The following is a 27,959-nucleotide window of genomic DNA, read 5'->3' on the forward strand; positions in this document are numbered from 1 at the left end:
ACGGTCGAGTCTTTACTATAGTTTACTCTATATTCTAGTCTTGCTACGACTTGTCTAGTGTTGATTAAAGTGTAGTGACTAGACTATAATCAAGACTTGACAAGTCTATAGACTAGACTCTCTTATATAGATTTGTCTATAGTTTTAACTACAGCCTACTCTATAGTCTTGACTACAGCCTAGTCTATAGTCTTTATTATAATCTAGTATACAGTCTTGACTATAGTGTAGAGTATAGCCTTGTCTAAAGTCTTTACTATATCTTTGACTATAGTCTTGACTACAGTCTAGTCTATATATAGTCTATATAGTCAATTACACTATAGTCTTTATAATAGTCTGGATTATAGTTTACTGTATAATTTAAAGTTTTAGCTAAAGTCTTGCCTACAGTCTAGTCCATCTTTTCTATACATAGTATAGTTTTGTAGTTTTGGCTAGTGTAGTTTATAGTTCTGGCTATAGTCTTAACTATATTGTAGACTAGTTTAGTCTATAGTCATGACTGTAGTTTACTCTATATTCTTGACTACTGTCGAGTCTTTACTAAAGTCTAGCCTATAGTCTTTACTATAGTTTTCTCTATATTCTAGTCTTGACTACGCTCTAGTCTAGTGTTGATCAAAGTGTAGTGACTAGACTCTAATCAAGACTTGACAAGTCTATAGACTAGACTCTATTATATAGATTTGTCTATAGTTTTGACTACATCCTACTCTATAGTCTTGACTACAGCCTAGTCTATAGTCTTTATTATAATCTAATCTTGGCTACGCCCTAGTCTAGTCTTGGTTATAGTCCAGTCTATACTTGTCTATAGTTTTGACTATAGCCTAGTCTATAGTATTAACTACAGTCTAGTCTCTAGTCTTTACTATTATCTAGCCTACAGTCTTAATTATAGTCTTAACTATAATCTAGTCTATAGTCTTGACTATAGTGTAGAGTATAGCCTTGTCCACAGTTTTTACTAGAGTCTTGCCTATAATTTTGCCTACAGTCTAGTCCATCTTGGCTATTCATAGTCTAGTTTATAGTTTTGGCTAGTGTAGTTTATAGTTCTGGCTATAGTCTTAACTATATTGTAGACTATAGTTTAGTCTATAGTCTTGACTGTAGTTTACTCTATATTCTTGACTACTGTCGAGTGTTTACTAAAGTCTAGCCTATAGTCTTTACTATAGTTTACTCTATATTCTAATCTTGACTACGCTCTAGTCTAGTCTTGATTAAAGTGTAGTGACTAGACTATAATCAAGACTTGACAAGTTTATAGACTAGACTATATTTTATAGTTTTGACTACAGCCTACTCTATTGTCTTGACTATAGTCTTGAATATAGTGTAGTCTAGTCTACAGTCTGGACTATAGTCTTTAATATAGTCTAGTCTATAGTCTTGACTATAGTTTAATTTATCGTCTTTATAATAATGTAGTCTATAGTCTTGATTATAGTTTTCGCTATAGTTTAGATAATAGTTTAATATATAGTCTAAATTATTGCCTATAACTTTGGCTATAATCTAGTCCATCTTGACTATAGTTTAGCCTATTGTATTGGCTAGTGTAGTTTACAGTTCTGACTATAGTGTTAACTATAGTGTAGACCATACTTTAGTCTATAGTCTTGTCAGTAATTTAGTCTATATTCTTGACTACGGTCTAGTCTCGACTTAAGTCTAGCCTATAGTCTTGACTAAAGTTTACTCTATAGTCCAGTTAATAAGTCTTGTCTATAGTTTTGACTAATCTTAACTATAGTATAATCTATTATTCTGACTAGAATCCTCTACTAGAACTCCCAAAAAAAATTATCGAATTATTATATTTGATATTTTTTCACAATTTTTATTTTTTTTTATATTAAAATTCAAAAAACAAAAACGTTATAGTCGTAAACATATCCCTTATATTTAAATTAAAACTTTGAAAACATCTTAAATTTTTTTTAACTAAAATCCAGTATTATTTTTAAAATATTGCAAGAAAAAATTTAAAGTGAAATAAAATTTTTAAGTGCCTAATATATAGAACACACACAAATATTAAATATAATTTTTTTATTAAATATGAAAGACAACATAACTTCGAAAGTTTGCTCCTTTTCACTGAAAGCTAATTTTGTGATAAAATAAAATTACAATTAATTGTAATGACCTTTTAAACAACTTGCTTTTTTATTTTATTTCCACATACATAAAACAGTCTAAATGAATGGTTATATTTATTGGAAAATCAATTACTAATATATTTCTAAAAAAAATACAAAAAAAATACATTAATTTGTAAATAATTTTGTTTACAAACTTGTGTGAGAGAAAAGTGTAAAAACATAATTGTGATAAATGTGTAGAACTGTTCAGACATTAAAAATTCATATATAATTGTATATAATTATTGTTTATATATATATGGTTTATATATAATTAAACGAACTGTTTAGTTTGTCCAAAAACAAATAAGAACTTAAATGTAAATAATTATTATTTGTATGATAATTTTTGTATATATCATTCCTTTTTTGTATCATTAAAATGTGTATTTAATTTTTTCAACAATTCATAGAATTCGTAAAAAATTTTATATATTTATTTTATTAACTTGTTATTGTATATTCAATGTATATTGAATAAATCACCAGCCGAAGGTAAGGGGGCTAGGCCACCAGTAACATCGGGTAATTGTGTTAAATCAGGTAGATTAGAAAGATGATCACGTATTTCCTTTTGTACGGCCAATACTTTTTGGAGTTTCTTTTTGTATTCCTATAGGAGAAAAACAACATTTATATTATGATGAGTTTTAAACAAATTTAATAGCAAGTTTATAAGTATTACCTCCAAACGCTTTTCAGCTTGAGCCAATAATTCCTTTTGTTCAGCCTGAAAGTCTCTCAACATTGATGTCAATTTAGTACGTTCTTCCATTTCAGCAGATAAACGTGAATTGTAGTCATTTAAAAGTTCAACTGCTTCATTGACCTGGAAAAGAAGATAGATGTTTAATGACAAACATAAATAAAAATATGAATTTTTGTGAAAAAATCTAAAAACTAAGACTAAGGTGTCGCTATTGTCACGACCATAGGCTAGCATACAGTCTATACAACAGACTATTGACTATGTTATAGACCAAACTATAGACTAGATAGCCATTAGTCTAGTCTATATTCTATTCTATAGTCTAGTCTAATCTATAATCAGTCTTGTCTTTAGTGTAGTCTATACTCTAGTCTACTCTAGTGTAGTCTATAGAATAGTCTATAACCTAGTCTATAGTTCAGTCCAGATTATAGACATGTCATTTTTTTACGGTTTTAATTTCCAACTCACCTGTGTTGCCAAATTTTTCGCAGCATCCTTATCCTCCAACTTAGCTAAACAACTTATTTCTGAAATTTCTGGTGGTAGATTTGCAATACGTTCCCTTACAACAGCATCACTTGATGCTGAATTTTCTATACTTATTAAAGCTTTAATTAACTCTTCCGGCTCTGGAGGTTCACCCAATGGCAAGTAGGGACTTTGATCGCCATCGCCACCATTCAACTCGGCGACAACTGACGATGAGTTAGTTTCTTCCGTAGGAGAAACTCGTGACTTTTTCGATTTTGACTTATGCTCCTCATGTTTACGTTTGGATTCACGTTTTTCCTCACCGGAATCTTTGCTAGCTGAGGTGGCCGCCGTGACTGCTGTTAATTTGCCATGCTCTTTATTTAAACGATTACGATACTCGGCTATAGTTTTGGGTTCATAAACACCACGTTCTTCCCATATATTGAGTATACGTCCCAAACTACCAAAAAGTTTTTCCGACTTACATGTCTCGCCTATGTGAGAGAATGCCTTGGGCAAACCATTTGCAAATTCTTTGCCATATTCGGGTCCTTTCTTCTTGCTATTTTGTATAACATCATTGGCCAAATACATAAAGGTTAACTTTTTGGCTTCCGGCACTGAGGCAGAAAAAAACAACAATAATAATTAAAAATAAAAATCAATATCTTGTAACAATTTCGCTTACTAACCATTTTGCAATTCCCTTAACCAGGTTTTCACAATGCTAGCATGATGTTTACGATGATGTATCAACCACAAGGATAGTGTTTGTATACTTTGTTGACTAGAATTCAATTCAGCCAATTTTTTCAAAAAAGCCACTTCAGTAAAAGCCGACATTGTTTTTTTGCTATTAATTTATGTTCGTTTTAAAAAACTTTTGGCCTTTAAAAAGGCTGTTGGTTTAAGTTTTGGAAAATTGTTTATTTTGCCCCGAATTTATTAGACCTTTTAAGATTTTTTTTATTTTTTCACACTTTTAATGTTTTTCTGGAAAAAAAAAATTACGAACATTTGGCACAGAGCCCTGCGCCGACAAATATTAACGTGACGGCGACTGACACTAAATATGTCGGCGGCGGCTTAAAATCGACTGTAAGCCGGCTAAGTTTTCAACTACGTTTAGTTTTTAAATTTTCAACGATTTTAAATAAAAACGGAATCCGAGAGATCAGGAAGTGGGATTTTGGAAGCAAATATATTGTTTATAACAACAAAACAGAGCAAGCTCAAAATTTGTGTGAGAAATTATGCAGGGATGAATAAAAAATTCTTTAAAATTAAAAACAAATCCTTTTTCCAAGTTTTACGAGGATCTATCGATATTTAAATCTATCCTCCATATAAAACATCTGGCAGAAAATCAGTTTCTAAAAAATTTTGCATTAAGAAAATGATCAATAACGTAAAAACAAAGATATTTTATTTGTTTATTTACTAGCTATACTCAGTGTGCTGTGCTACCCTAAAACTTTTAGGCTAAAAGCAATATAAATAAGAAACCCACTTAACGATTTTGATGATTCTAACTATAATGGTTTTCCAGATATACAATTTGTTACATATGGGAGATTCCACGCAAATTATTGCAATTTCGCCAATTATTCCGAACGTTAATTAATTATTCCGAACGAAAAAGTACCAAGAAGTCCCCTTTTAAATGTTATCATTATCATGTTTCTAGGTTCAATACTATAAAAAATTCAAAACGTACCAGTCAAAGAACGAAAAAGTACTAAAAAGTCCCTTTTTATAGATTATAATTTACTCCGAGCTCTACATATTTGTTTTTATGTTTCTAGGTTTAATTTTATGGAAAACTCAAAAAGTACCAGTCAAAGTACGATATAGTTCCTCTTTTATAGATTCTCATTTACTCCAGGCTCTAAGTGCTTAATTTCATGTTTCGAGGTTCAAATTTTGTAGCAAGCTCAAAAAGTACCAGTCAAACAACGAAAAAGTACCAAAAAGTGCCATTTTATAGATTCTCATTTACTCCGGGCTCTACGTGCATAATTTCATGTTTCTATGTTCAATTTAATAGAAAACCCAAAAAGTACCTTTTGAAGAACTAAAAAGTACCAAAAAGTCCCCTTTTATAGGACCTCACTTAATCCGGGCTCTACATGCTTAATTTCACGTTTCTAGGTTCATTACGGGGCTCTACATGCTTTCATGTTTCTAGGTTTAATATTATAGAAAATTCAAAAAGTTCCTTTTGAAGAACGAAAAAGTACCAAGAAGTCCAGATTCTCAAGTGCTTAATTACATGTTTCTAAGTTTCTAAGTCAAAAAAGTACCAGTCGAAGTACGATAAAGTACCAAAGTAAAGTATTAGACTATAGACTAGATTATAGACTTGACTAAAGACTAGACTATAGACTAGACTATAAAATAGACTATAGACTGGACTATAGACTAGACTATAGACCAAACTATAGACTAGACTAAAAGCTAGACTAGACAATAGACTAGATAATAGAATAAACTATAGACTAGACTATAAACTAGACTAGACTACAGACTGGACTACAGACTAGACTATAGACTAGACTATATACTAGACTATAGACTAGACTATAGACTAGACTATAGACTAGACTATAGACTAGACTATAGACTAGACTATAGACTATAGACTAGACTATAGACTAGACTATAGACTAGACTATAGACTAGACTATAGACTAGACTATAGACTAGACTATAGACTAGACTATAGACTAGACTATAGACTAGACTATAGACTAGACTATAGACTAGACTATAGACTAGACTATAGACTAGACTATAGACTAGACTATAGACTAGACTATAGACTAGACTATAGACTAGACTATAGACTAGACTATAGACTAGACTATAGACTAGACTATAGACTAGACTATAGACTAGACTATAGACTAGACTATAGACTAGACTATAGACTAGACTATAGACTAGACTATAGACTAGACTATAGACTAGACTATAGACTAGACTATAGACTAGACTATAGACTAGACTATAGACTAGACTATAGACTAGACTATAGACTAGACTATAGACTAGACTATAGACTAGACTATAGACTAGACTATAGACTAGACTATAGACTAGACTATAGACTAGACTATAGACTAGACTATAGACTAGACTATAGACTAGACTATAGACTAGACTATAGACTAGACTAGACTATAGACTAGACTATAGACTAGACTATAGACTAGACTATAGACTAGACTATAGACTAGACTATAGACTAGACTATAGACTAGACTATAGACTAGACTATAGACTAGACTATAGACTAGACTATAGACTAGACTATAGACTAGACTATAGACTAGACTATAGACTAGACTATAGACTAGACTATAGACTAGACTATAGACTAGACTATAGACTAGACTATAGACTAGACTATAGACTAGACTATAGACTAGACTATAGACTAGACTAGACTAGACTAGACTAGACTATAGACTAGACTATAGACTAGACTATAGACTAGACTATAGACTAGACTATAGACTAGACTATAGACTAGACTATAGACTAGACTATAGACTAGACTATAGACTAGACTATAGACTAGACTATAGACTAGACTATAGACTAGACTATAGACTAGACTATAGACTAGACTATAGACTAGACTATAGACTAGACTATAGACTAGACTATAGACTAGACTATAGACTAGACTATAGACTAGACTATAGACTAGACTATAGACTAGACTATAGACTAGACTATAGACTAGACTATAGACTAGACTATAGACTAGACTATAGACTAGACTAGAGACTAGACTATAGACTAGACTATAGACTAGACTAGACTACTAGACTAGACTATAGACTAGACTATAGACTAGACTATAGACTAGACTATAGACTAGACTATAGACTAGACTATAGACTAGACTATAGACTAGACTAGACTAGACTAGACTATAGCCCAGACTATAGACTAGACTATGGACTAGACTATAGACCAGACTATAGACTAGACTATAGACCAGACTATAGACTAGACTATAGACTAGACTATAGACTAGACTATTGACCAGAATATAGACTAGACTGCTAGGTAAATACTCAATACTCTCAAATGAAAATCCGAGCAAAATAGGTATTAAAACGAAATAACGACAACAAACTTAGTTTACCACCGATTGATAAGAATTTTTAAATTTCATAAAGAAATATCTAAAAGAGACCAATAGTTAGACCAACGATGTTTTTCACCTGTATATCGACAGTTAGTCGAGTACGAACTCTCATTAACAACGGTACAATTTCGATAAATAACGGGCGATAGGAAGTGATACGTTAGTTAGAAAAACAAGAAAACGTAAAGATAACTGAAATTAAAAAATATAAAATATTTAACAAAAATCATACAAACAAACGTGTATATATTGTGTAGTATAAATATTTCATATTGTCCTTATCAGTTTCAATAAATTGATGAGTAATTAAAGTCGTCAATTATGAATGTTAAAATAACGATATTAAATCTTTCAATAATCATATTTGTGTAATTTTATATTTGAATACAAAAAGAAAAAACAAAATACCAATTAACAAAATTAATCCCTTAAATGTTTTAAGGGTAATAAAATAATAAACAAATATATGTACATATTTACAAGTTGTGTTAATTTTATCAGAAATTGTTATAGTAAATTGCTATAGTTTGTTCAACCATGTAGGGAAAGTGACACCTGTCAATTATATTCATTAATATCTTGACTTTTTAAATACTGGCATTTGTTTAATAAAAACAATTAATATGTTTTTAATACTTAATTAAAAGTTTAAAAGATAAAAAAGCTTTTGCAAAAGTGTTTGTTATATTAATTAAAATATTATTATATAATTACTAAATATTAAATAAAATTAATAAGTGACAACAACACTTTAATAATTGGGTTTAAAATTGAAATTTATACTTTTGTGTTTTAATAATTATTTAGTTTTTTTTTTATCAGTTTCACACAATTAAAAAGAAAATTATTAACAAAAAAAAGTAAAACAATCAATTTGATTATTGACTATTGTCGCATTTGAAAATAATCTTATATATATTTTTTTAATAAAAAAGAAAATATTTCAAACTCTCCAAATGATTACAAACAAAGTGTTTTTGTTTTAAGAACAGCAACAACAACAACAAAACTTATTTATCAATAACAACATTTTAAACATGCTCTTTATCGGCATAAATGATAATAAAATCAAAATTTATATTCTTTTATTTTTGTTTAAAATTTAGTTAAGTGAAAAAATTTAAGAAAATAAATAACATAATATAAAGATAATAAGTAGAACCAGCAACATATATTTTTATGTCTATGGTTGTCTGAAATAATGGTTTCTTGAAGTGTATTTAAAGCTGATAATTTTGATTCGTGAAATTGTGGTTACGATAAATACATAATAAAATGTCTGTGAAATTCGATAAAAAATAATAAAAATTGTAGTGATTTTAAATTATTGGAAAATATCTGAAACCGTTGGCGTTCTGCTCCAAAAACTAAACGATCCACATACATACATATGTACATATCTAAGGGATACAACTTTTATTAAGCCCTTGGCCTCAAATTTTCAAAATACTCAAGAGTTTTTAATTTTTTTATAAAATGCGTATCATTCAGACTGAACTATATATTAGACTAAATCCACACTATAGTCTAGACTGTATATCATAGAATAGAGTGGTCTTTAGACCCTACTATTGATTAGACTGTAGTTCATGCTTTAGATAATATCTTTTTCAAACTTATAGAATATATTGAAGAACTAGACTATTTGCTACAGTCTCAGTGTAGTCTGTATTCTAGATAGTATTCCGGACTATAAACTGGAAAATAGTCCAGACTACATTTTACACTCTAGTCAAGACTAAATTACTCAATAGTTCAGACAAAACAATAGATTAGACAATACTTCAGATTATGGACTATAGTCGAGATATATACTTGGCTAACTATAGCTTAGACTATAGTCTATTCAAACTATTGAATAGAAGACTATAGTTCTGACTTTAAACTGTATTATAATCCAGACTGTAAACTTGACTTTAGTTCAAACAATGTAATATACTACATATAGACTCTAGACAGAACTGTGGGCTATTTTTTCCACTGTAGACTACATTACAGTTAAGATTATAGATTTTAATGTATAATATAGTTCAGACTATAGACTAGACTGTATACATCTATAGTTCAAACTATTGAATAGACTATAGTTCTGACTTTAAACTGTATTCTAATCCAGACTATAAACATGACTTTAGTTCAGACAATAGAATAGACTACAGAGAGACTCTAGACAGAACTAAAGTTCTGATTACAGACAATATGTCCAACTATATAATGGGCTATTTTTTTCCACTGTAGACTATATTATAGATAACTCTATACAATAGACTGTAGAATATACTTTAGACTATGGACTAGACTATAGTTTAGAATATATATAGTTAAAACTATGAAATAGACTTTAGTCCCGACTTTAAAATTTACTATAACTCAGACTATAAACTACATATTAGATCAGACTATATTATCTGACTAGACTATAGATTAGACAATAGATCCAACTATCGAATAGGCAATATTTCCGACTATAGACTATAATATAGTCCAGGCTGTGGTCCAGACTACAGACCAAATTATAACCCCTTTCCCCCAGATGACAGGCTAAATAATAGTTATAGTACAGACGATATACTATACTATAATCCAGACTATGGAATATTCCAAAGTCGAGACCAGAACATATCATAGTCCAAATTATAGATTAAACTACTATATAATCGTAAGCTATATTATACTAATCTATAGTTTGAACTGTAAAATGGATTACATTCCTGGTTATATACTATGAACTAGACTATATTACGGCCTATAGACCAAACTAAATTTGAAACTATAGGCTAGATTATAGTCCAGTCTATAAACTAGACTATAGTCCAGACTATAAGCTAGACTATAGTCCAGACTATTAACTAGACTATAGTCCAGACTATAAATTAGACTATGCCCAGACTATAGATTAGACTATAGTCCAGACTATAGATTAGACTATAGTCCAGACAATAGACTAGACTATAGACTAGACTATAGACTAGACTATAGTCCAGACTATAGACTAGACTATAGTCTAGACTATAGACTAGACTATAGTCCAGACTATAGTCTAGATTGTAGACTAGACTATAGTCCAGACTATAGACTAGACTATGGTCCAAACTATAGACTAGGCTATAGTCCAGACCATAGACTAGACTATAGAGTAGACTATAAGTAGTCCAGACTATAGACTAGACTATAGTCCAGACTATAGACTAGACTATAGTCCAGACTATAGACTAGACTATAGTCCAGATTAAGACTAGACTATAGTCCAGACTATACTAATCTATAGTTTGAACCGTAAAATGGATTACATTCCTGGTTATAAACTATGAACTAGACTATATTACGGACTATAGACCAAACTAAATTTGAAACTATAGGCTAGATTATAGTCCAGTCTATAAACTAGACTATAGTCCAGACTATAAGCTAGACTATAGTCCAGACTATTGACTAGACTATAGTCCAGACTATTGACTAGACTATAGTCCAGACTATTGACTAGACTATAGTCTAGATTAAGACTAGACTATAGTCCAGACTATTGACTAGACTATAGTCTAGATTAAGACTAGTCCAGACTATACTAGACTATAGTCCAGACTATATACTAGACTATAGTCCAGACTATATACTAGACTATAGTCCAGACTATAGACTAGACTATAGTCCAGACTATATACTAGACTATAGTCCAGACTATAGACTAGACTATAGTCCAGACTATAGACTAGACTATAGTCCAGACTATAGACTAGACTATAGTCCAGACTATAGACTAGACTATAGTCCAGACTATAGACTAGACTATAGTCCAGACTATAGACTAGACTATAGTCCAGACTATAGACTAGACTATAGTCCAGACTATAGACTAGACTATAGTCCAGACTATATACCAGACTATAGTCCAGACTATATACTAGACTATAGTCTATACTATAGACTAGACTATTGTCCTGACTATATACTAGACTATAGTCCAGACTATAGACTAGACTATAGTCCAGACTATATACTAGACTACAGTCTAGACTATAGACTAGACTATTGTCCTGAATATAGACTAGACTAATGTCCTGACTATAGACTAGACTAAAGTTCTGACTAAAGACTAACCTACAATTCGGACTATTTAGTTCAGATTGTATTACCTATAGTTAAGAAGTCCTAACTACAGAACAGATCTGTAAAAACTCGCAAAAACAATTTACACCAATTAAACAAATTAAAGACGACACGTTTCACTTGTAAACAATTGTAATAATTTTATTATAAATAAATAAAAATTTTATAATATAAAAATAGATAATAATTAAACGACATTTTAACGTAATTAATTGCTACTTTGTTTATTTAAATAAAAAAAACGTTGTTAAAATTAAAATTAATTTATTGATACATGTGTAGATGCATGTTTAAATAATGTTATATTTATTAAAATTTTATAGATAAAGTTTTTAAATTTTTGTAATTGAACAAGTTATATGTATGTTTGTATTTTTGTATATTTTTAGTGTAATTAAATAAAAATGTTTAACATTTGATATAAAACAAAAACTTTTCCATTTTTTGCAATAAAAAATAAAAAAAAAATATATATTGATTGATTGCAACAAAAATGAATTCATTTTTGGAAGACTCTACGGAACGTATTAGTCGTTTAAGCAACGAAAGTCGTCATGATACGCTGATCAATGAAAAGAAATGGGAATGGGGTTTTCTAAGGGTGAGTAATACTTAATTTTTAATTGTTTGTTATTATACTTTTATAAATTTATAAAACCTTTATTATTTATTTTGTATAGAAGAAATTAAAAATGTATTGATAAATATTACTAACTTTATAGAATTTACTGTGAAAAAATAATAAATCAAACAAATTATTTATTATTTAAATTGTTATAACTAAATATGGTCATACGCTTTTTAGGGTGGGTTTATTTTAAATAGAAGTTTTCATTTTGAGAAATTCGAAAAATGGAAATAGGTTTATTGCGACATTTGCGACAATCGATCGTAGCTAATATGTGCCCAATCATTACTGAATCTGGAGTTCTAGTTTCTCTAATTTATGGACTAGTCTATTGATTAGTCTATGGGCCAATATATTGACTAGTATATTAACTAGTATTTGGAGGCGTTTATTAACTAGTCTTTAGACGAGTAGATCATAAAATATTCAATTGACTAGTCAATAGTATAGTCTATGATCTACTCGTTTGACTAGTCTACTTACTAGTCCATTGACTAGTCTACTTACTAGTCTATTAACTAGTCTACTTACTAGTCTATTAATTAGTCTATTGACTAGTCTATTCATTAGTCTATTGAGTCTATTGACTAGTATGAACTAATCTATTGACTAGTATATTGACTAGTCTATTGACTAGCCTATTGACTAGTATATTGACTAGTCTATTGACTAGCCTATTGACTAGTCCATTAACTAGTCTATTGACTAGCCTATTGACTAGTCCATTAACTAGCCTATTGACTAGTCCATTAACTAGTCTATTGACTAGTCCATTAACTAGTTTATTGACTAGTCTATTATCTAGTCTATTGACTGGTCTTTTAACCAATCTATTGAACAGCATATTTACTAATATAGTGACTGGTCTTTTGACTAGTATAAGGACTACGCACTAGACGTTTGACTTGTTCATGGACTCATTGGCTAGTCAATATAATAGTCTATTGAATAGTCAATCGAATTATCTATGATTTACTCTATGGTCTAGTCTATAGACAAGTATATATTGACTAGACTAGTCTACGAAGTAGTCTGTTGGCTAGTCTATTTATTAGTGTATTGACTATTCTATGGCTAGTCTATGTTCTAGTCTATGGACTAATCTATTGATTAGTCTATGATTAGTCTACGTACTAGTCTATGATTATTTAGTCTACTAACTAGTTGACTAGTCTATTGAATAGTATATTAACTAATATGGTGACTAGTATTTTGACTATTGACAAGTCTATTGGCTTGTCTTTTGTAAGGTCTATTGACTAATATTCGGACTAGTTTATCAGCTGATCTATAGACTTGTCTTTTAGCTAGTCGATTGACTAGTCTTCGGACTAGTTCATTAACTGGTCTATTGACTAGTCTATTTATTAGTCTATTAACTGATCAGTGTACTAGTGTATTGGGAAGTTTTTGCACTTATATACGGAAGATTAGTCTATAGTTTTATGACTAATCTACGGACTCGTCTATTAACTAATATATGGACTATTTTATTGACAAGACTGTAAAGTAGTCTTAGACTTGTCTGCGGAATATTCTATAGACTAATCTATAACTGCTCTGGGAGGAGTGATTAAATATAACTTTAAATTATAGGCATAAATAATACAGGCATAAATAATACAGGAATTGTTTGCAACAATTAAAAAAAACTATACCTTTATCCTTTACAGAATCAATGTCGCAATTTAGAATTGGAACAATTCTATCAATCGTATATGCAACGTTTGCGTGTCAGTTATTTATCGTTATTTATCATTATCGAAATGTTAGTGGTGGGTGTGCACTCAATTATATTGCTATCAACGATAACGGTAAGTAATCAAAATCATTTTCATCGAAATAACAAAATTACTAATTAATTCTTTATTTCAACAGAATTTAAATAATGTTGCCCCTGATATATTTGCCTATGTCACCTCATCGCTATTAGTGTGGGCTATTTTGGCGCTTAATTTTCGTGTAGAACTTGTAAAACGTTATCCCTGGATAATGTATGTTACCTCCTGGTTAGCGGTTACCATATTGGCCATGACCGATATAGGAGTATCCGTTTATCATGCGGTCATAAATTTGGATATACTACGTCCAGCCTATGGTTCCTATATACTATATGCTGTCTATATATTTATGCCTTTGCCCGATAATGTACATGCTTTCATGTTGGGTATGGCGGTGACAGTTTCATATTTAATAGATTATGCTTTCGTAACGTATCGTAAACTACCGGATGGTACGAAAACTTTGGATGTTAATAAACTGATAACCGAGGGCATATTTCTATTGAGTATTAATTTTTTGGGCATATATTTTCGCATGATGAAAGAGATAGCGATACGTACAACATTTTTGGATCGTCGTAAGTATGTGGAGGAAAATCTATTGTTGCGTTATGCCCGGGAAGAGGAGGTTTGATAGAATAATCCTGATTCTTTTAGTTTTTTAAACTGATTTTTGTTTTTATTTGTTTTTAATAGCGAAGTTTATTATTAAGCATTATACCGGCCCATATTGTTAATAAAATAGAACACGATGTTAAGTCACGTTTGGAATATAAAAAGGCCAAAAGACGTGCTTCACAAAATCCACACTATGGAGCGTAAGTCTAAAGAAGGTAATTGCCATATGAATGAAGACCTTTTTTAAAAGTAACTTTTCTTAAAACCCAATTTTAGTGAAAATCAAATAAAAATATCAAGATGGCGTCAACCGGAAATTGAGTAAGTTTAGGAAGAGAATTTCTTTTAATTTTTATTTTAGTGTTGTTAATTTATGGTCCCGTTATAAATTTATAGAAAACTTTTTATTGAACCACATGATGATGTTACCATACTGTATGCCGATGTGGTTAATTATACTTATTTAACTACGACTTTGGATGTCAAGACCCTGGTGGAAACTTTGCATGATTTATTTGTAAAATTCGATACAGCTTCAGAGGTGGCTAACCAAAACAAAATATCAGAAACTTACCTTTTTAACACATTTCTATATTAAACCTTTAGGAATACAATGTACTGCGTATAAAGTTCTTGGGTGATTGCTATTACTGTGTGGCCGGAGTTTCGATACCAAATGAATATCATGCCAAATGTTGTGTTGATCTTGGCCTACGCATGATCAAGGATATTCGTGATGTAAGGTATAAATTAGATATTGTTGTTTATAATTCTTTTTGAATTACGGTTTATTCTTAAAATTTTTTAAATTCTAGAACACGACGCAGACTCAACATCGATATGCGTATTGGTGTCCATACGGGAAGTATTTTATCGGGAGTTTTGGGCGCCTGTAAACTACAGTACGATATTTGGTCTAAAGATGTTGATATAGCCAATCGTTTGGAACAGACGGGCATGGCAGGCCGAGTGCATGTTAGTGAGGAGACTTTAAAACAATTAGAGGGTGAATATATGTATGAGGAGGGCACACCACAAGCTAGAACAGATCCGGTTTTAAAGAATTTTGGTATACGTACTTTTTTGATCAAACCGCCTAGGGTAATATATATTTAGTGTGAAGAAATGTTTGGATTTGTTTTATTTTTTTTTTTTTTTGATGTATATTTTAGTACGCTTCCTATAACGAACAAAGACGTCCCTATGCGGGTGTTAAACGTCAAATCGAACAACGCTCTAGAGTTGACACTTCAACCAACTTTATGCAAAATAATATACAACAATTTAATCAGATACGTACTCAAGCTAAATTGGAAATGAGTCGAGAATTAGATAAAATGCCTATAGGAAGAATACAGTAAGTAATAACGATAATGGAAAAACATTATTTTCATAAAAACTACGAAAAAATCTTTCTTTTTACAGAAAATTTTTACAGAAAAAATTTTCTAAAATTTATCTTTTTTTATAGAAAATTTTTCTTTTTTATAGAAAATTTTCTAAAATTTATTACTTTTGTGAAAAATTATCACCATTGTGAAAAATGATCTTTATTATAGAAAAATTTCAAAAATTTCTCTTTTTTATAAAAAAAATTTCGAAAATGTTTTGTTTTGTAAGAAATTTTTTTAAATTTCACTTTTTTTACAAAAAATTTTCTAAAAATTCGTTTTTTTAAGAAATGTTCTGAAATTTCTCTTTTTTTTAGAAAATATCTCTATTTTATAGAAAATATTCGAAAAATTATCTTTTTTTATTTCGAAAATTTTTCTGTTTTATAGAAAATTTCCAAAGAAAAATTTTCCTTTTTTTATAAAAAACTTCGAAAACTTATCCTTTTTTAGAAAAATTTCGAAAATTTAGTTTTTAAGAAAAATTTCGAAAATTTCTCTTTTTTTAAAGAAAATTTTTGAAAAATCTCTTTTTTATAAAAAACTTCAAAAATTTATTTTTTATAGAAAAATTTCGAAAAAAACTTTTATAGAAAAATTTTGAAAAAAAATTTTAAAAATTTATAGAAAAATTTCGAAAATTTCTTTTTTTGTAGAACAATTTTTAAAATTTCGAAATTTATTTTGTCTCTTTAATTGAAAATATTCGAAAATTGTTTCGAAATATTTGAAAATTTATTCTTTTTATTAAAAAGAATCGAACTTTTTTTTTGGAAAATTTAAAAAATGTCTCCCTTTTGTAGAAAATTTTCGAAAATATCTCTTTTTTACTGAAAATATTCGAAAATTTTTTCGAAATATTTGAAAATTTATTCTTTTTATTACAAAGAATCGAACTTTTTTGGAAAATTTTAAACTTATCCTTTTTTAGAAAAATTTCCAAAATTTATTTTTTAAAAAAAATTTCGAAAATTCCTTTTTTTATAGAAAAATTTTGAAATTTTCTCTTTTTTATTTAGAAAATTTTTCTTTTTTATAGAAAATCTTCGAAAATTTATCTTTTTTTAAAGAAAATTTTTGAAAATATCTCTTTTTTATAAAAAACTTCAAAAATTTATTTTTTATAGAAAAATTTCGAAAAAAAATTTTATAGAAAAATTTCGAAATTTCGAAATTTCGAAAATATTTATAGAAAAATTTCGAATTTTTTTTTTTTTGTAGAAAAATTTTAAAAATTTCGAAATTTATTTAATTTTTGTCTCTTTTATTGAAAATATTCGAAATTTTTTTTCCAAATATTTGAAAATTTATTATTTTAATTAAAAAGAATCGAACCTTTGTTTGGAAAATTTTAAAAAATGTCTCCCTTTTGTGGAAAATTTTCGAAAATATCTCTCTTTTTACTGAAAATTTTTGAAAAAATATGTTGAAAATTTGTAATTTTTTAAAGAAAATGTTCGAAAATTTCTCTTTTTTTCGAAAACGTCTCTTTTTTATAGAAAATATTCGAACATTTTTTCTATTCTATAGAAAAATTTTTCTTTTTTTTTATAGAAAATATTCGAACATTTTTTCTTTTCTATAAAAAAATTTCAAAAGTTTCTCTTTTTTTAGAAAATTTTCAAAAATTTCAAATAAAATTTTCGAAAAATTTTGTTTTTATAGAATATTTTTCTTTTCTTTATAACATTTCTCTTATAGAAAATTTTCCTAAATTTTCACTATTTTATAAAAAAATTTTCCTCTATATTTATTTTCTTTAAAACTCATTTGAAAAAATTCTTCTCTTCGTTGCTAATTCAGAAATTTGTTTCTTCCCTTCAACAGAGTCACAAAATTCTGCTTTGATCGCTCGAAACGTTTGACACAAGATGAAATGGAGGAGCAAAACTTTCGACGCAACATAACCTCAATGTGTTTGTTCTTTAAGGATTGGCGTTGGGAAATGCAATTTCTACGAGAACCAGATGATATGTTAAAATACAGTGTCATTATGGGAGTTATAATATTTTTTGGCATAATGGCCATACAGTCAATAAATAAAGTGTATGTATCTCTTAATTGTATAACGTTCCTTTAAATTCGAAAAGATTCCCTTTCATTTTATATCTCTAGGCAATCCACAAATTTTTGGGCTTCCAATGCCACATACATTGTATTAATGATCATTTGTATATTTTTGACTTGGTTTAAGAAACTATGGATAATGTTTTTTGCTGAGACCACACAGTCGGAACCGAAAAATAAATTTATATTATTTCTCTTTGATGCTTCAAAACATATACAGAGCAGTATAACGGCTCGTATAACCATATATCTGTTAATAATCATCATACACTGTTCGGCCACATTTATACAATTGGTAAGCCATTTTTTTAGTTGAAAAAAATATAAATTTTATTCTAAAATATCCAAACTTTTAGTTAGATTGTAAAAACTGGCCCATATATGCCGAAGATGACTGGGACAAAGACTCAAATTTAGAACATTTTTCCAATGGCCGGGAATGTGAAGTTGGTTTTAATCCTTGGGTAAGCTTTCAGTTAATAATTTTTAATTTAATAAACCATTTCAAAACTAATTTTCAGGGCATTACCGAAAGTTTAGAACTGACCATTTGCATGGTGTTTCTTTTCTCACGCATACCCTTTGTGGTAAAATTGGGGGTGGGTATTTTAATTTCGGGTATTTATGCCATTGTTATATTTGTTAGCTATTCACCAATTTATGAGGCCAGTCCTTCGACAAATGTTGCCTTGCAGGCCGAATATTCTCATGTTATGGTTATAGTTATAACGCTGGTCATTTTTCATTTAATGGATCGTCAGACGGAGTTCATATCGAAGGTTGATTACAAGTAAGTAGTTAATTTTTTTTTTTTTTAATGCAGAAGAATTAATTCTTTTAACATAATTTCAGTTGGAAACGTCAACTGCAAAGAAAGCAAGAAGATGCTGAGGTTACAAATGCCTCTATAACGGTACTGATTAAAAATATTTTACCATCTCATGTGGGTAAGTAGACTCAAAGAAATGTGGAATATAAATGGCCTACGGTAGTCTAGTCAAGAGTATAGTCTAGTCTATAGTATAGTCTAGCCTATAGTATAGTCTAGCCTATAGTCCAGTCTATAGTTTAGTCTATAGTCCAGTCTATAGTATCTTCAGACTAGTCTACAGTATAATATAGTTTATTCTGTAGTCTAGTCAATAGTCCAGTCTATAGTCTAGTCTATAGTCCAATCTATAGTCTAGACTATAGTCTAGTCTATAGTCTAGTCTATAGTCTAGTCTATAGTCTAGTCTATAGTCTAGTCTATAGTCTAGTCTATAGTCTAGTCTATAGTCTAGTCTATAGTCTAGTCTATAGTCTAGTCTATAGTCTAGTCTATAGTCTAGTCTATAGTCTAGTCTATAGTCTAGTCTATAGTCTAGTCTATAGTCTAGTCTATAGTCTAGTCTATAGTCTAGTCTATAGTCTAGTCTATAGTCTAGTCTATAGTCTAGTCTATAGTCTAGTCTATAGTCTAGTCTATAGTCTAGTCTATAGTCTAGTCTATAGTCTAGTCTATAGTCTAGTCTATAGTCTAGTCTATAGTCTAGTCTATAGTCTAGTCTATAGTCTAGTCTAGTCTATAGTCTAGTCTATAGTCTAGTCTATAGTCTAGTCTATAGTCTAGTCTATAGTCTAGTCTATAGTCTAGTCTATAGTCTAGTCTATAGTCTAGTCTATAGTCTAGTCTATAGTCTAGTCTATAGTAGGTCTAGTCTATATCTAGTCTAAGTCTAGTCTATAGTCTAGTCTATAGTCTAGTCTATAGTCTAGTCTAGTCGATAGTCTAGTCTATAGTCTAGTCTATAGTCTAGTCTATAGTCTAGTCTATAGTCTAGTCTATAGTCTAGTCTATAGTCTAGTCTATAGTCTAGTCTATAGTCTAGTCTATAGTCTAGTCTATAGTTAGTCTATGTCTGTCTATAGTCTAGTCTATAGTCTAGTCTATAGTCTAGTCTATAGTCTAGTCTATAGTCTAGTCTATAGTCTAGTCTATAGTCTAGTCTATATCTAGTCTATAGTCTAGTCTATAGTCTAGTCTATAGTCTAGTCTATAGTCTATCTATAGTCTAGTCTATAGTCTAGTCTATAGTCTAGTCTATAGTCTAGTCTATAGTCTAGTCTATAGTCTAGTCTATAGTCTAGTCTATAGTCTAGTCTATAGTCTAGTCTATAGTCTAGTCTATAGTCTAGTCTATAGTCTAGTCTATAGTCTAGTCTATAGTCTAGTCTATAGTCTAGTCTATAGTCTAGTCTATAGTCTAGTCTATAGTCTAGTCTATAGTCTAGTCTATAGTCTAGTCTATAGTCTAGTCTATAGTCTAGTCTATAGTCTAGTCTATAGTCTAGTCTATAGTCTAGTCTATAGTCTAGTCTATAGTCCTAGTCTATAGTCTAGTCTATAGTCTAGTCTATAGTCTAGTCTATAGTCTAGTCTAGTCTAGTCTATAGTCTATCTATAGTCTAGTCTATAGTCTAGTCTATAGTCTAGTCTATCTAGTCTAGTCCTAGTTAGTCTAGTCTATAGTCTAGTCTATAGTCTAGTCTATAGTCTAGTCTATAGTCTGTCTATAGTCTAGCTATAGTCTAGTCCTATAGTCTAGTCTATAGTCTAGTCTATAGTCTAGTCTTAGTCTAGTCTATAGTCTAGTCTATAGTCTAGTCTATAGTCTAGTCTATAGTCTAGTCTATAGTCTAGTCTATAGTCTAGTCTATAGTCTAGTCTATAGTCTAGGTCTATAGTTCTAGTCTTATAGTCTAGTCTATAGTCTAGTCTAAGGTCTAGTCTATAGTCTAGTCTATAGTCTAGTCTATAGTCTGGTTTATAGTCTAGTCTATAGTCTAGTCTATAGTCTATTCTATAGTCTAGTCTATAGTCTAGTCTATAGTCTGGTCTATAGTCTGGTCTATAGTCTAGTCTATAGTCTAGTCTATAGTCTAGGTCTATAGTCTAGTCTATAGTCTGGTCTATAGTCTGGTCTATAGTCTAGTCTATAGTCTAGTCTATAGTCTAGTCTATAGTCTAGTCTATAGTCTAGTCTATAGTCTAGTCTATAGTCTAGTCTATAGTCTAGTCTATAGTCTAGTATATAGTCTTAGTCTATAGTCTAGTCTATAGTCTAGTCTATAGTCTAGTCTATAGTCTAGTCTATAGTCTAGTCTATAGTCTAGTCTATAGTCTAGTCTATAGTCTAGTCTATAGTCTAGTCTATAGTCTAGTCTATAGTCTAGTCTATAGTCTAGTCTATAGTCTATAGTCTAGTCTATAGTCCAGTCTATAGTCTAGTCTATAGTCTAGTCTATAGTCCAGTCTATAGTGTCGTCTTTAGTCTGATCTATGGTCTAGTTTTTTTAATTTATCTATTATTTTAGCCGATATTTATATATCGAAACAAATGAAAAATGAATTATATTACGAAGAATATGATAACGTGGCCGTTATGTTTGCTTCCATAAAAAATTATGATATAGAAAGTGTGGGCCTTAGAGTGCTTAACGAGATTATATGCGACTTTGATGAAGTGGTAAGTTTAGACTATAAGAAAAATCTTTTAATTAAATTCTAAATTTAAAAATTCTCTACAAGCTCAAACTTTTTGAAGCCGAAGGTATGTTTAAGGTTGAGAAAATCAAAGTGGCTGGGTGGACTTATATGGCGGCCTGTGGTTTAGATTTAGCCCGTTCCGAACATGTTAATACTCAAACAAATTTTCGCAGTTCATCGCTGTTGCCCAATGGACGCAGAAGTCATTACAATAATAATAGTTGTGAGTTTTACAAAAAAATGTATTAAAATTACATATATTTACTTTTAAATAAAATTACAGTCAATTCACATTCCTCAAATGATATAAGACTTGACATGGGGCCCTCCACCTCAAAAGAGGCCGCGGAAAGAACGAAAAAACTTTCGAATCAATATGAGGGTCATAGTAATAATACCAATCAGAAAAGTCGAAAAATTAGTTCACCACAACAGTGTAATGTGGTGCATGTTATGGCCCAATTCGCTCTACAATTAATGAAAACCATGCATTCATTTAATGTCGAGAATCTACAATGTGAAGATGGTGATTCGGATTATGGCATGTTAAGAATTGGTAAGTGGGAGAGTAGTGGTTCTTAGTAATATAGTTGTATTAATCTTGTTTTTAAAACAGGCATTAGTAATGGTTCCATTATGGCGGGAGTTGTTGGTTCCTCTAAACCTCACTACGATATCTGGGGTAATTGCGTTAATATGGCTTCACGCATGGATTCGACTGGTATACCCGGCCATATACAAGTCACCGAAGATACTGCGGAAATTTTACGTACCTTTAATATACAATGCAATTTTCGTGGCATGACCTATGTTAAGGGTCGTGGTGAAATACCCACCTATTTTGTGGGTATTGATGAAAATTTAAATTTCATACCAGAAACAACAAGTACAAATGATCTAAGAAAAGATAGCAAACAAGAATGAGACTACACACCGATGACTGATTTCATATGAATAATAATGTTCAGACCTTTTCCTCGCATTTGCACCCCATACAGTCATAGACAAATTGCACTTACCTAATTAGAAAACGAAAATTCGAAAATCGAAGATTTGTACATTTATAAATATGTAGTTGAACTTAGTTAAATGTATGTTTTTTATATGTAAATCGTGTTAAAAATAAAATTTTATAATAATTTATAAGTTTAAATTTAGAAACATATATTCACCGTTATTTAAATAGAATAATTACATAAACGATTGTATTTAAATTAAAAATAAATATAATAAAACTGATGGATATATGTATGTATGTATAAAGTCGGCAGAGACCGATCATTTGAAACCCTATACATCGACATTAAACATGATTTGGTTCAATTTGATATAAAATATTGGCGCAAATCACTGTTTTTAGGATTTAGGATTTTGAAGTATTATAAAGAATTCTCCTTCCTCATTTTGCTTAAAATCATATTTGCTTAAAGTATCTGTATAATCAGCTTTAAGTTGTTTACAGTCTGAAAATGAAAATAAAATATATCGTTAGTTGAATGTGAACATAGCACAATATGCCGAAATAAATTGAACCAATATCTAACTACAAAGAAACCAGTATGGTAGGACCACCAGATGTAAAATCGTGATCAATGCACTGTTATACAAGACAATATATATTGCCCTGCCTCATGACATTTGGACTGTTTTACGATTTTACCTTAAGTTTAGAGTCATGTTAACAAAAAACTGTAGACTAGACAATAGACTAGGCTATAAACTAGAATATACACTATAGACTAGATTATAGACTAGACTATAGACCTGACTATTGACTAGACTATAGACTAGGCTGTAGACTAGACTATAGACTGGACTATAGAGTAGACTATAGACAGGATCATAGACTAGATTATATACAAGACAGCAGACTGGATTATAGATTAGACTATAGGCTAGGCTATAGACCAGACCGTAGACTAGACTCTAGACTGGACTATAGACTAGAGTATAGGCTAGACTATAGACTAGACCATGGACTAGACTATGGACTAGACTATGGACTAGACTATAGACTAGACTATAGACTAGACTGTAGACTAGACTATAGACTAGACTATAGACTAGACTATAGACTAGACAATAGACTAGACTATAGACTAGACTATAGACTAGACTATAGACTAGACTGTAAACTAGACTATAGACTAGACTATAGACTAGACTATAGACTAGACTATAGACTAGACTATAGACTAGACTATTGACTAGACTATAGACTAGACTAGTCTAGACTATAGACTAGACTAGTCTAGACTATAGACTAGACTAGTCTAGACTAGACTATAGACTAGACTATAGACTAGACTGTAAACTAGACTATAGACTAGACTATAGACTAGACTATAGACTAGACTATAGACTAGACTATAGACTAGACTATAGACTAGACTATAGACTAGACTATAGACTAGACTATAGACTAGACTATAGACTAGACAATAGACTAGACTATAGACTAGACTATAGACTAGACTATAGACTAGACTATAGAGTAGACTATAGACTAGACTATAGACTAGACTATAGACTAGACTATAGAGTAGACTATAGACTAGACTAGAGTAGACTATAGACTAGACTATAGACTAGACTATAGACTAGACTATAGACTAGACTATAGACTAGACTATAGACTAGACTATAGACTAGACTATAGACTAGACTATAGACTAGACTATAGACTAGACTATAGACTAGACTATAGACTAGACTATAGACTAGACTATAGACTAGACTATAGACTAGACTATAGACTAGACTATAGACTAGACTATAGACTAGACTATAGACTAGACTATAGACTAGACTATAGACTAGACTATAGACTAGACTATAGACTAGACTATAGACTAGACTATAGACTAGACTATAGACTAGACTATAGACTAGACTATAGACTAGACTATAGACTAGACTATAGACTAGACTATAGACTAGACTAGACTATAGACTAGACTAGACTAGACTAGACTATAGACTAGACTAGACTATAGACTAGACTAGACTAGACTAGACTAGACTATAGACTAGACTAGACTATAGACTAACTAACTAACTAACTAACTAACTAACTAACTAACTAACTAACTAACTAACTAACTACTAACTAACTAACTAACTAACTAACTAACTAACTAACTAACTAACTAACTACTAACTACTAACTACTAACTAACTACTAACTAACTAACTACTAACTACTAACTACTAACTAACTAACTAACTAACTAACTAACTCTAACTAACTACTAACTAACTACTACTAACTAACTAACTAACTAACTAACTAACTAACTAACTAACTAACTAACTAACTACTCTAACTAACTAACTAACTAACTAACTAACTAACTAACTAACTAACTAACTAACTAACTAACTAACTAACTAACTAACTACTAACTAACTAACTAACTAACTACTACTAACTAACTACTAACTAACTAACTAACTAACACTAACCTAACTAACTAACTAACTAACTAACTAACTAACTACTAACTAACTAACTAACTACTACTAACTACTAACTAACTAACTAACTAACTAACTAACTAACTAACTAACTACTAACTAACTAACTACTAACTAACTAACTAACTAACTAACTAACTAACTAACTAACTAACTAACTACTAACTACTAACTAACTAACTACTAACTAACTACCTAACTAACACTAACTAACTAACTAACTAACTAACTAAACTAACTAACTAACTAACTACTAACTAACTAACTAACTAACTAACTAAACTAACTAACTAACTAACTAACTAACTAACCTAACTAACTAACTAACTAACTAACTAACTAACTAACTAACTAACTAACTAACTAACTAACTAACTAACTAACTAACTAACTAACTAACTAACTAACTAACTAACTAACTAACTAACTAACTAACTGGCGGCGGAACCTTTATAGGAAATATAAGATCTTTAACTCTTTAAAAAAATACTCACGAATATAGGTTTCCATGTAAAAGTGAAGGAAAGGTAACAAGCCATGTCACTGGGATTTCGGTGTTAGACTCAGGTTCAATATTATATATTATATTTTAATTTCAAAATTTACTTACCCACATAAAAAATCACTAATATTGATATGTTGCAGTTGATGAGGAAATTTTTTACTGCTTAAAAGTTGTTCGAAAAACAAAATTTTAAATAGTTTCTCTTTGCAATCACAAAAAACTGTTAATTTCAATTTTATATTTCGCTGTAAAAATAATAACCAAAATTCTATATTTGCACTAAAAACAATTAAGGGAATTTTTAAATATTCCAAATTTTTAGTTAATTCCCGACACGAGTTACCCTCATCAACACTAGCCTTAATATCTATTGAAATACCCAAAGACAAGCCAATGATGAGGTTTGTTAGATGGGGTAATTGCAAGAGATGTTTTAAATAGAACCAAGACATGATGGTGTTTAAATGAATTTTTAAGAAATTCAAATACTTTAGACATTTTAAATCCTCAATTTTTATGAAATAGTCTATAATTAGCAATTTTTGTACTTTGGGATAAATATACGGAATATTTTCCAAAATAATTGGATTTCCTAAACTTGAGGGTCCACTTTGAAACCAAATAAGTTTAGAGATATTTTCAAATCGGTTGCTGGGGTTAGTTAAAGCTGATGTTATATCTGGTTGTAGAGTTGTTCCCACTGTTAAAGCTTTTAAATTATCGCCAGTATAATTGTAATTGTAAATATTTTTCTGACATAGGGTATTTGTTAGTTTAAGTGATTGTAATTTATATACACTAAAGATTTCCCTTAAATTACAACCACTCAATTCCCGACACCAGTTTAAAGTTAAACTGGAAAGATTTTCTATTGGTGAAAATTTTGTTATAATTAATTTACACTGTTCTAGTGTTAAGTCTTCTAGTAGTTGGCAATTATTTGCTAAGGTTAAGAAAAATATATCATCCACTGTTATATCGGCAAAAGGATCCATTTTAAGAGTTAATTTTGTAAGATTTTTAAAATTAACCAAACATTTCAAGTTAAATTGTAGCCATAACTTTTGATCACAAAAACGTTCAATTCTTAAACTATCTAAAGATTTTGTTTTATACATAATTTTTCCTTGGCAGTTGGATCCACTAGTATCCACATATAAAGGTGCTTTTATGCTAAGTTTCTTTAGTTTTGAGATCTTATAAAACTTTTGCAGAATTTTGTAATCCATGTCGATATTATAAAAATTTATAACTGTCAATTCGCTTAGCTCCGGCATTTCTTCAAATATATTTACTTGTATATCTCGGCCCATTATAAGAGGTTTTTGCTCACAATTCTTACAGCATTCCATATGAAATCTGCTTAATTTTAAACAATTTCTAGCTAGTTGTTTTAAATGTTCATTATTTACTTGGCATTTATAAAAAGTAATTGTGGTTAAATTTTTAAAATCAAAAGTAATACGTTCTATGGCAAATTCCATAAAATTCAATTCAAAATTCTGCACATAACTCCTGCATAAGGACAAAAACATTTCAATTCTCTCGTAATCCATTGCACATTCTTTATCTTTATTATTACATTTCACCATTATAGTTTCCGGAAATATTTGAGTAAATTTTATATTTCTACACTTAAGTCTCCATATTAGCTGGGTTATTGGAAATTCAAATTCTTTGCAAATTTGTGAGATTTTTAATTGTTCATTTAAATCCAAGTATTTGAATATAGATTCTAAAGCATCACAGTTGTGAAGAATTTTTTCAAACGTTTCCATTTTAAAGGTTCTTAATCTATCCGTTTAATTGATAATTGTTGTTGAAACTTAAAAATCTTGTAAAGAATGACACAATATATACATATATCTATTTAAAATTGAAATACTTGTGATCTATTTTGATCAAACCACAATTATGAGAATATTCATTGGTTTTACAAGAAAACATGAATCAATAAAGATTTTGAATTGAAATTTCTATTTTAATATTAGTACTCGAGTTAACTTTTTTATTATACATACATATATCAGATATAAACTCTAGTAATTGGAGGTCCAACTTAATTTTTTGTAAAACACATGTCTTAGTAAAATTTATAAATATATCTCTTTGATCTTATTGAAATTTAGTTGGACCTTCTTTTGTTTCATCAAAGTTAAGTTCTAATTGTAGTTAAAGGCCTATAATCCATGTTGAACTTTAATAGTAAGTCAATTGCAGGTCTTTATATAGCCCTGAAAGAGCTTCAATCGTATGTCTTTGTATGGTTCAAGTTGAGTTTCAGTTGAAAATCTGTATATAGTCCAAGTTGAACGTTAATGCAAAGTATTCAATTGTAGATCATTAATGATCTAA

The 27,959-nt window shown here is 29.8% G+C and overlaps 3 protein-coding genes across 3 annotated transcripts; 1 reads left to right on the forward strand and 2 right to left on the reverse strand.

The window, feature by feature from the left end:
- Positions 1 to 2,148: 2,148 nt before the first annotated feature.
- On the reverse strand, positions 2,149 to 4,378 carry LOC119605594 (regulation of nuclear pre-mRNA domain-containing protein 1B). The gene is made up of 4 exons (XM_037958801.1): positions 4,032 to 4,378; positions 3,334 to 3,959; positions 2,839 to 2,982; positions 2,149 to 2,766 (listed from the first exon to the last, which is right to left on the reverse strand). Exons 1-4 carry the CDS (start codon positions 4,180 to 4,182, stop codon positions 2,617 to 2,619), a joined length of 1,071 nt encoding a protein of 356 aa, XP_037814729.1. The 5' UTR covers positions 4,183 to 4,378; the 3' UTR covers positions 2,149 to 2,616.
- Positions 4,379 to 7,603: 3,225 nt separating this feature from the next.
- Positions 7,604 to 22,846, forward strand: LOC119605585 (adenylyl cyclase X E). Its single transcript, XM_037958789.1, has 19 exons — positions 7,604 to 7,683; positions 11,998 to 12,209; positions 13,910 to 14,050; positions 14,115 to 14,645; positions 14,714 to 14,835; positions 14,912 to 14,956; positions 15,032 to 15,176; positions 15,242 to 15,378; positions 15,451 to 15,736; positions 15,808 to 15,992; positions 17,854 to 18,072; positions 18,142 to 18,388; positions 18,450 to 18,557; positions 18,615 to 18,883; positions 18,946 to 19,040; positions 21,451 to 21,602; positions 21,665 to 21,845; positions 21,906 to 22,178; positions 22,239 to 22,846. Exons 2-19 carry the CDS (start codon positions 12,102 to 12,104, stop codon positions 22,544 to 22,546), a joined length of 3,552 nt encoding a protein of 1,183 aa, XP_037814717.1. The 5' UTR covers positions 7,604 to 7,683; positions 11,998 to 12,101; the 3' UTR covers positions 22,547 to 22,846.
- On the reverse strand, positions 22,693 to 27,450 carry LOC119605586. The gene is made up of 2 exons (XM_037958790.1): positions 25,710 to 27,450; positions 22,693 to 23,085 (listed from the first exon to the last, which is right to left on the reverse strand). The coding sequence occupies exons 1-2, from the start codon at positions 27,380 to 27,382 to the stop codon at positions 23,079 to 23,081; spliced, it is 1,680 nt and encodes a 559-aa protein (XP_037814718.1). The 5' UTR covers positions 27,383 to 27,450; the 3' UTR covers positions 22,693 to 23,078.
- Between the last annotated feature and the right edge of the window lie 509 nt (positions 27,451 to 27,959).

Source organism: Lucilia sericata, unplaced genomic scaffold (genome assembly GCF_015586225.1).
Source record: "Lucilia sericata isolate MDLA Ls3-8-SP2 unplaced genomic scaffold, ASM1558622v1 Contig000499F_arrow, whole genome shotgun sequence".
In the NCBI taxonomy this organism is placed as follows: Eukaryota; Metazoa; Arthropoda; class Insecta; order Diptera; family Calliphoridae; genus Lucilia; species Lucilia sericata.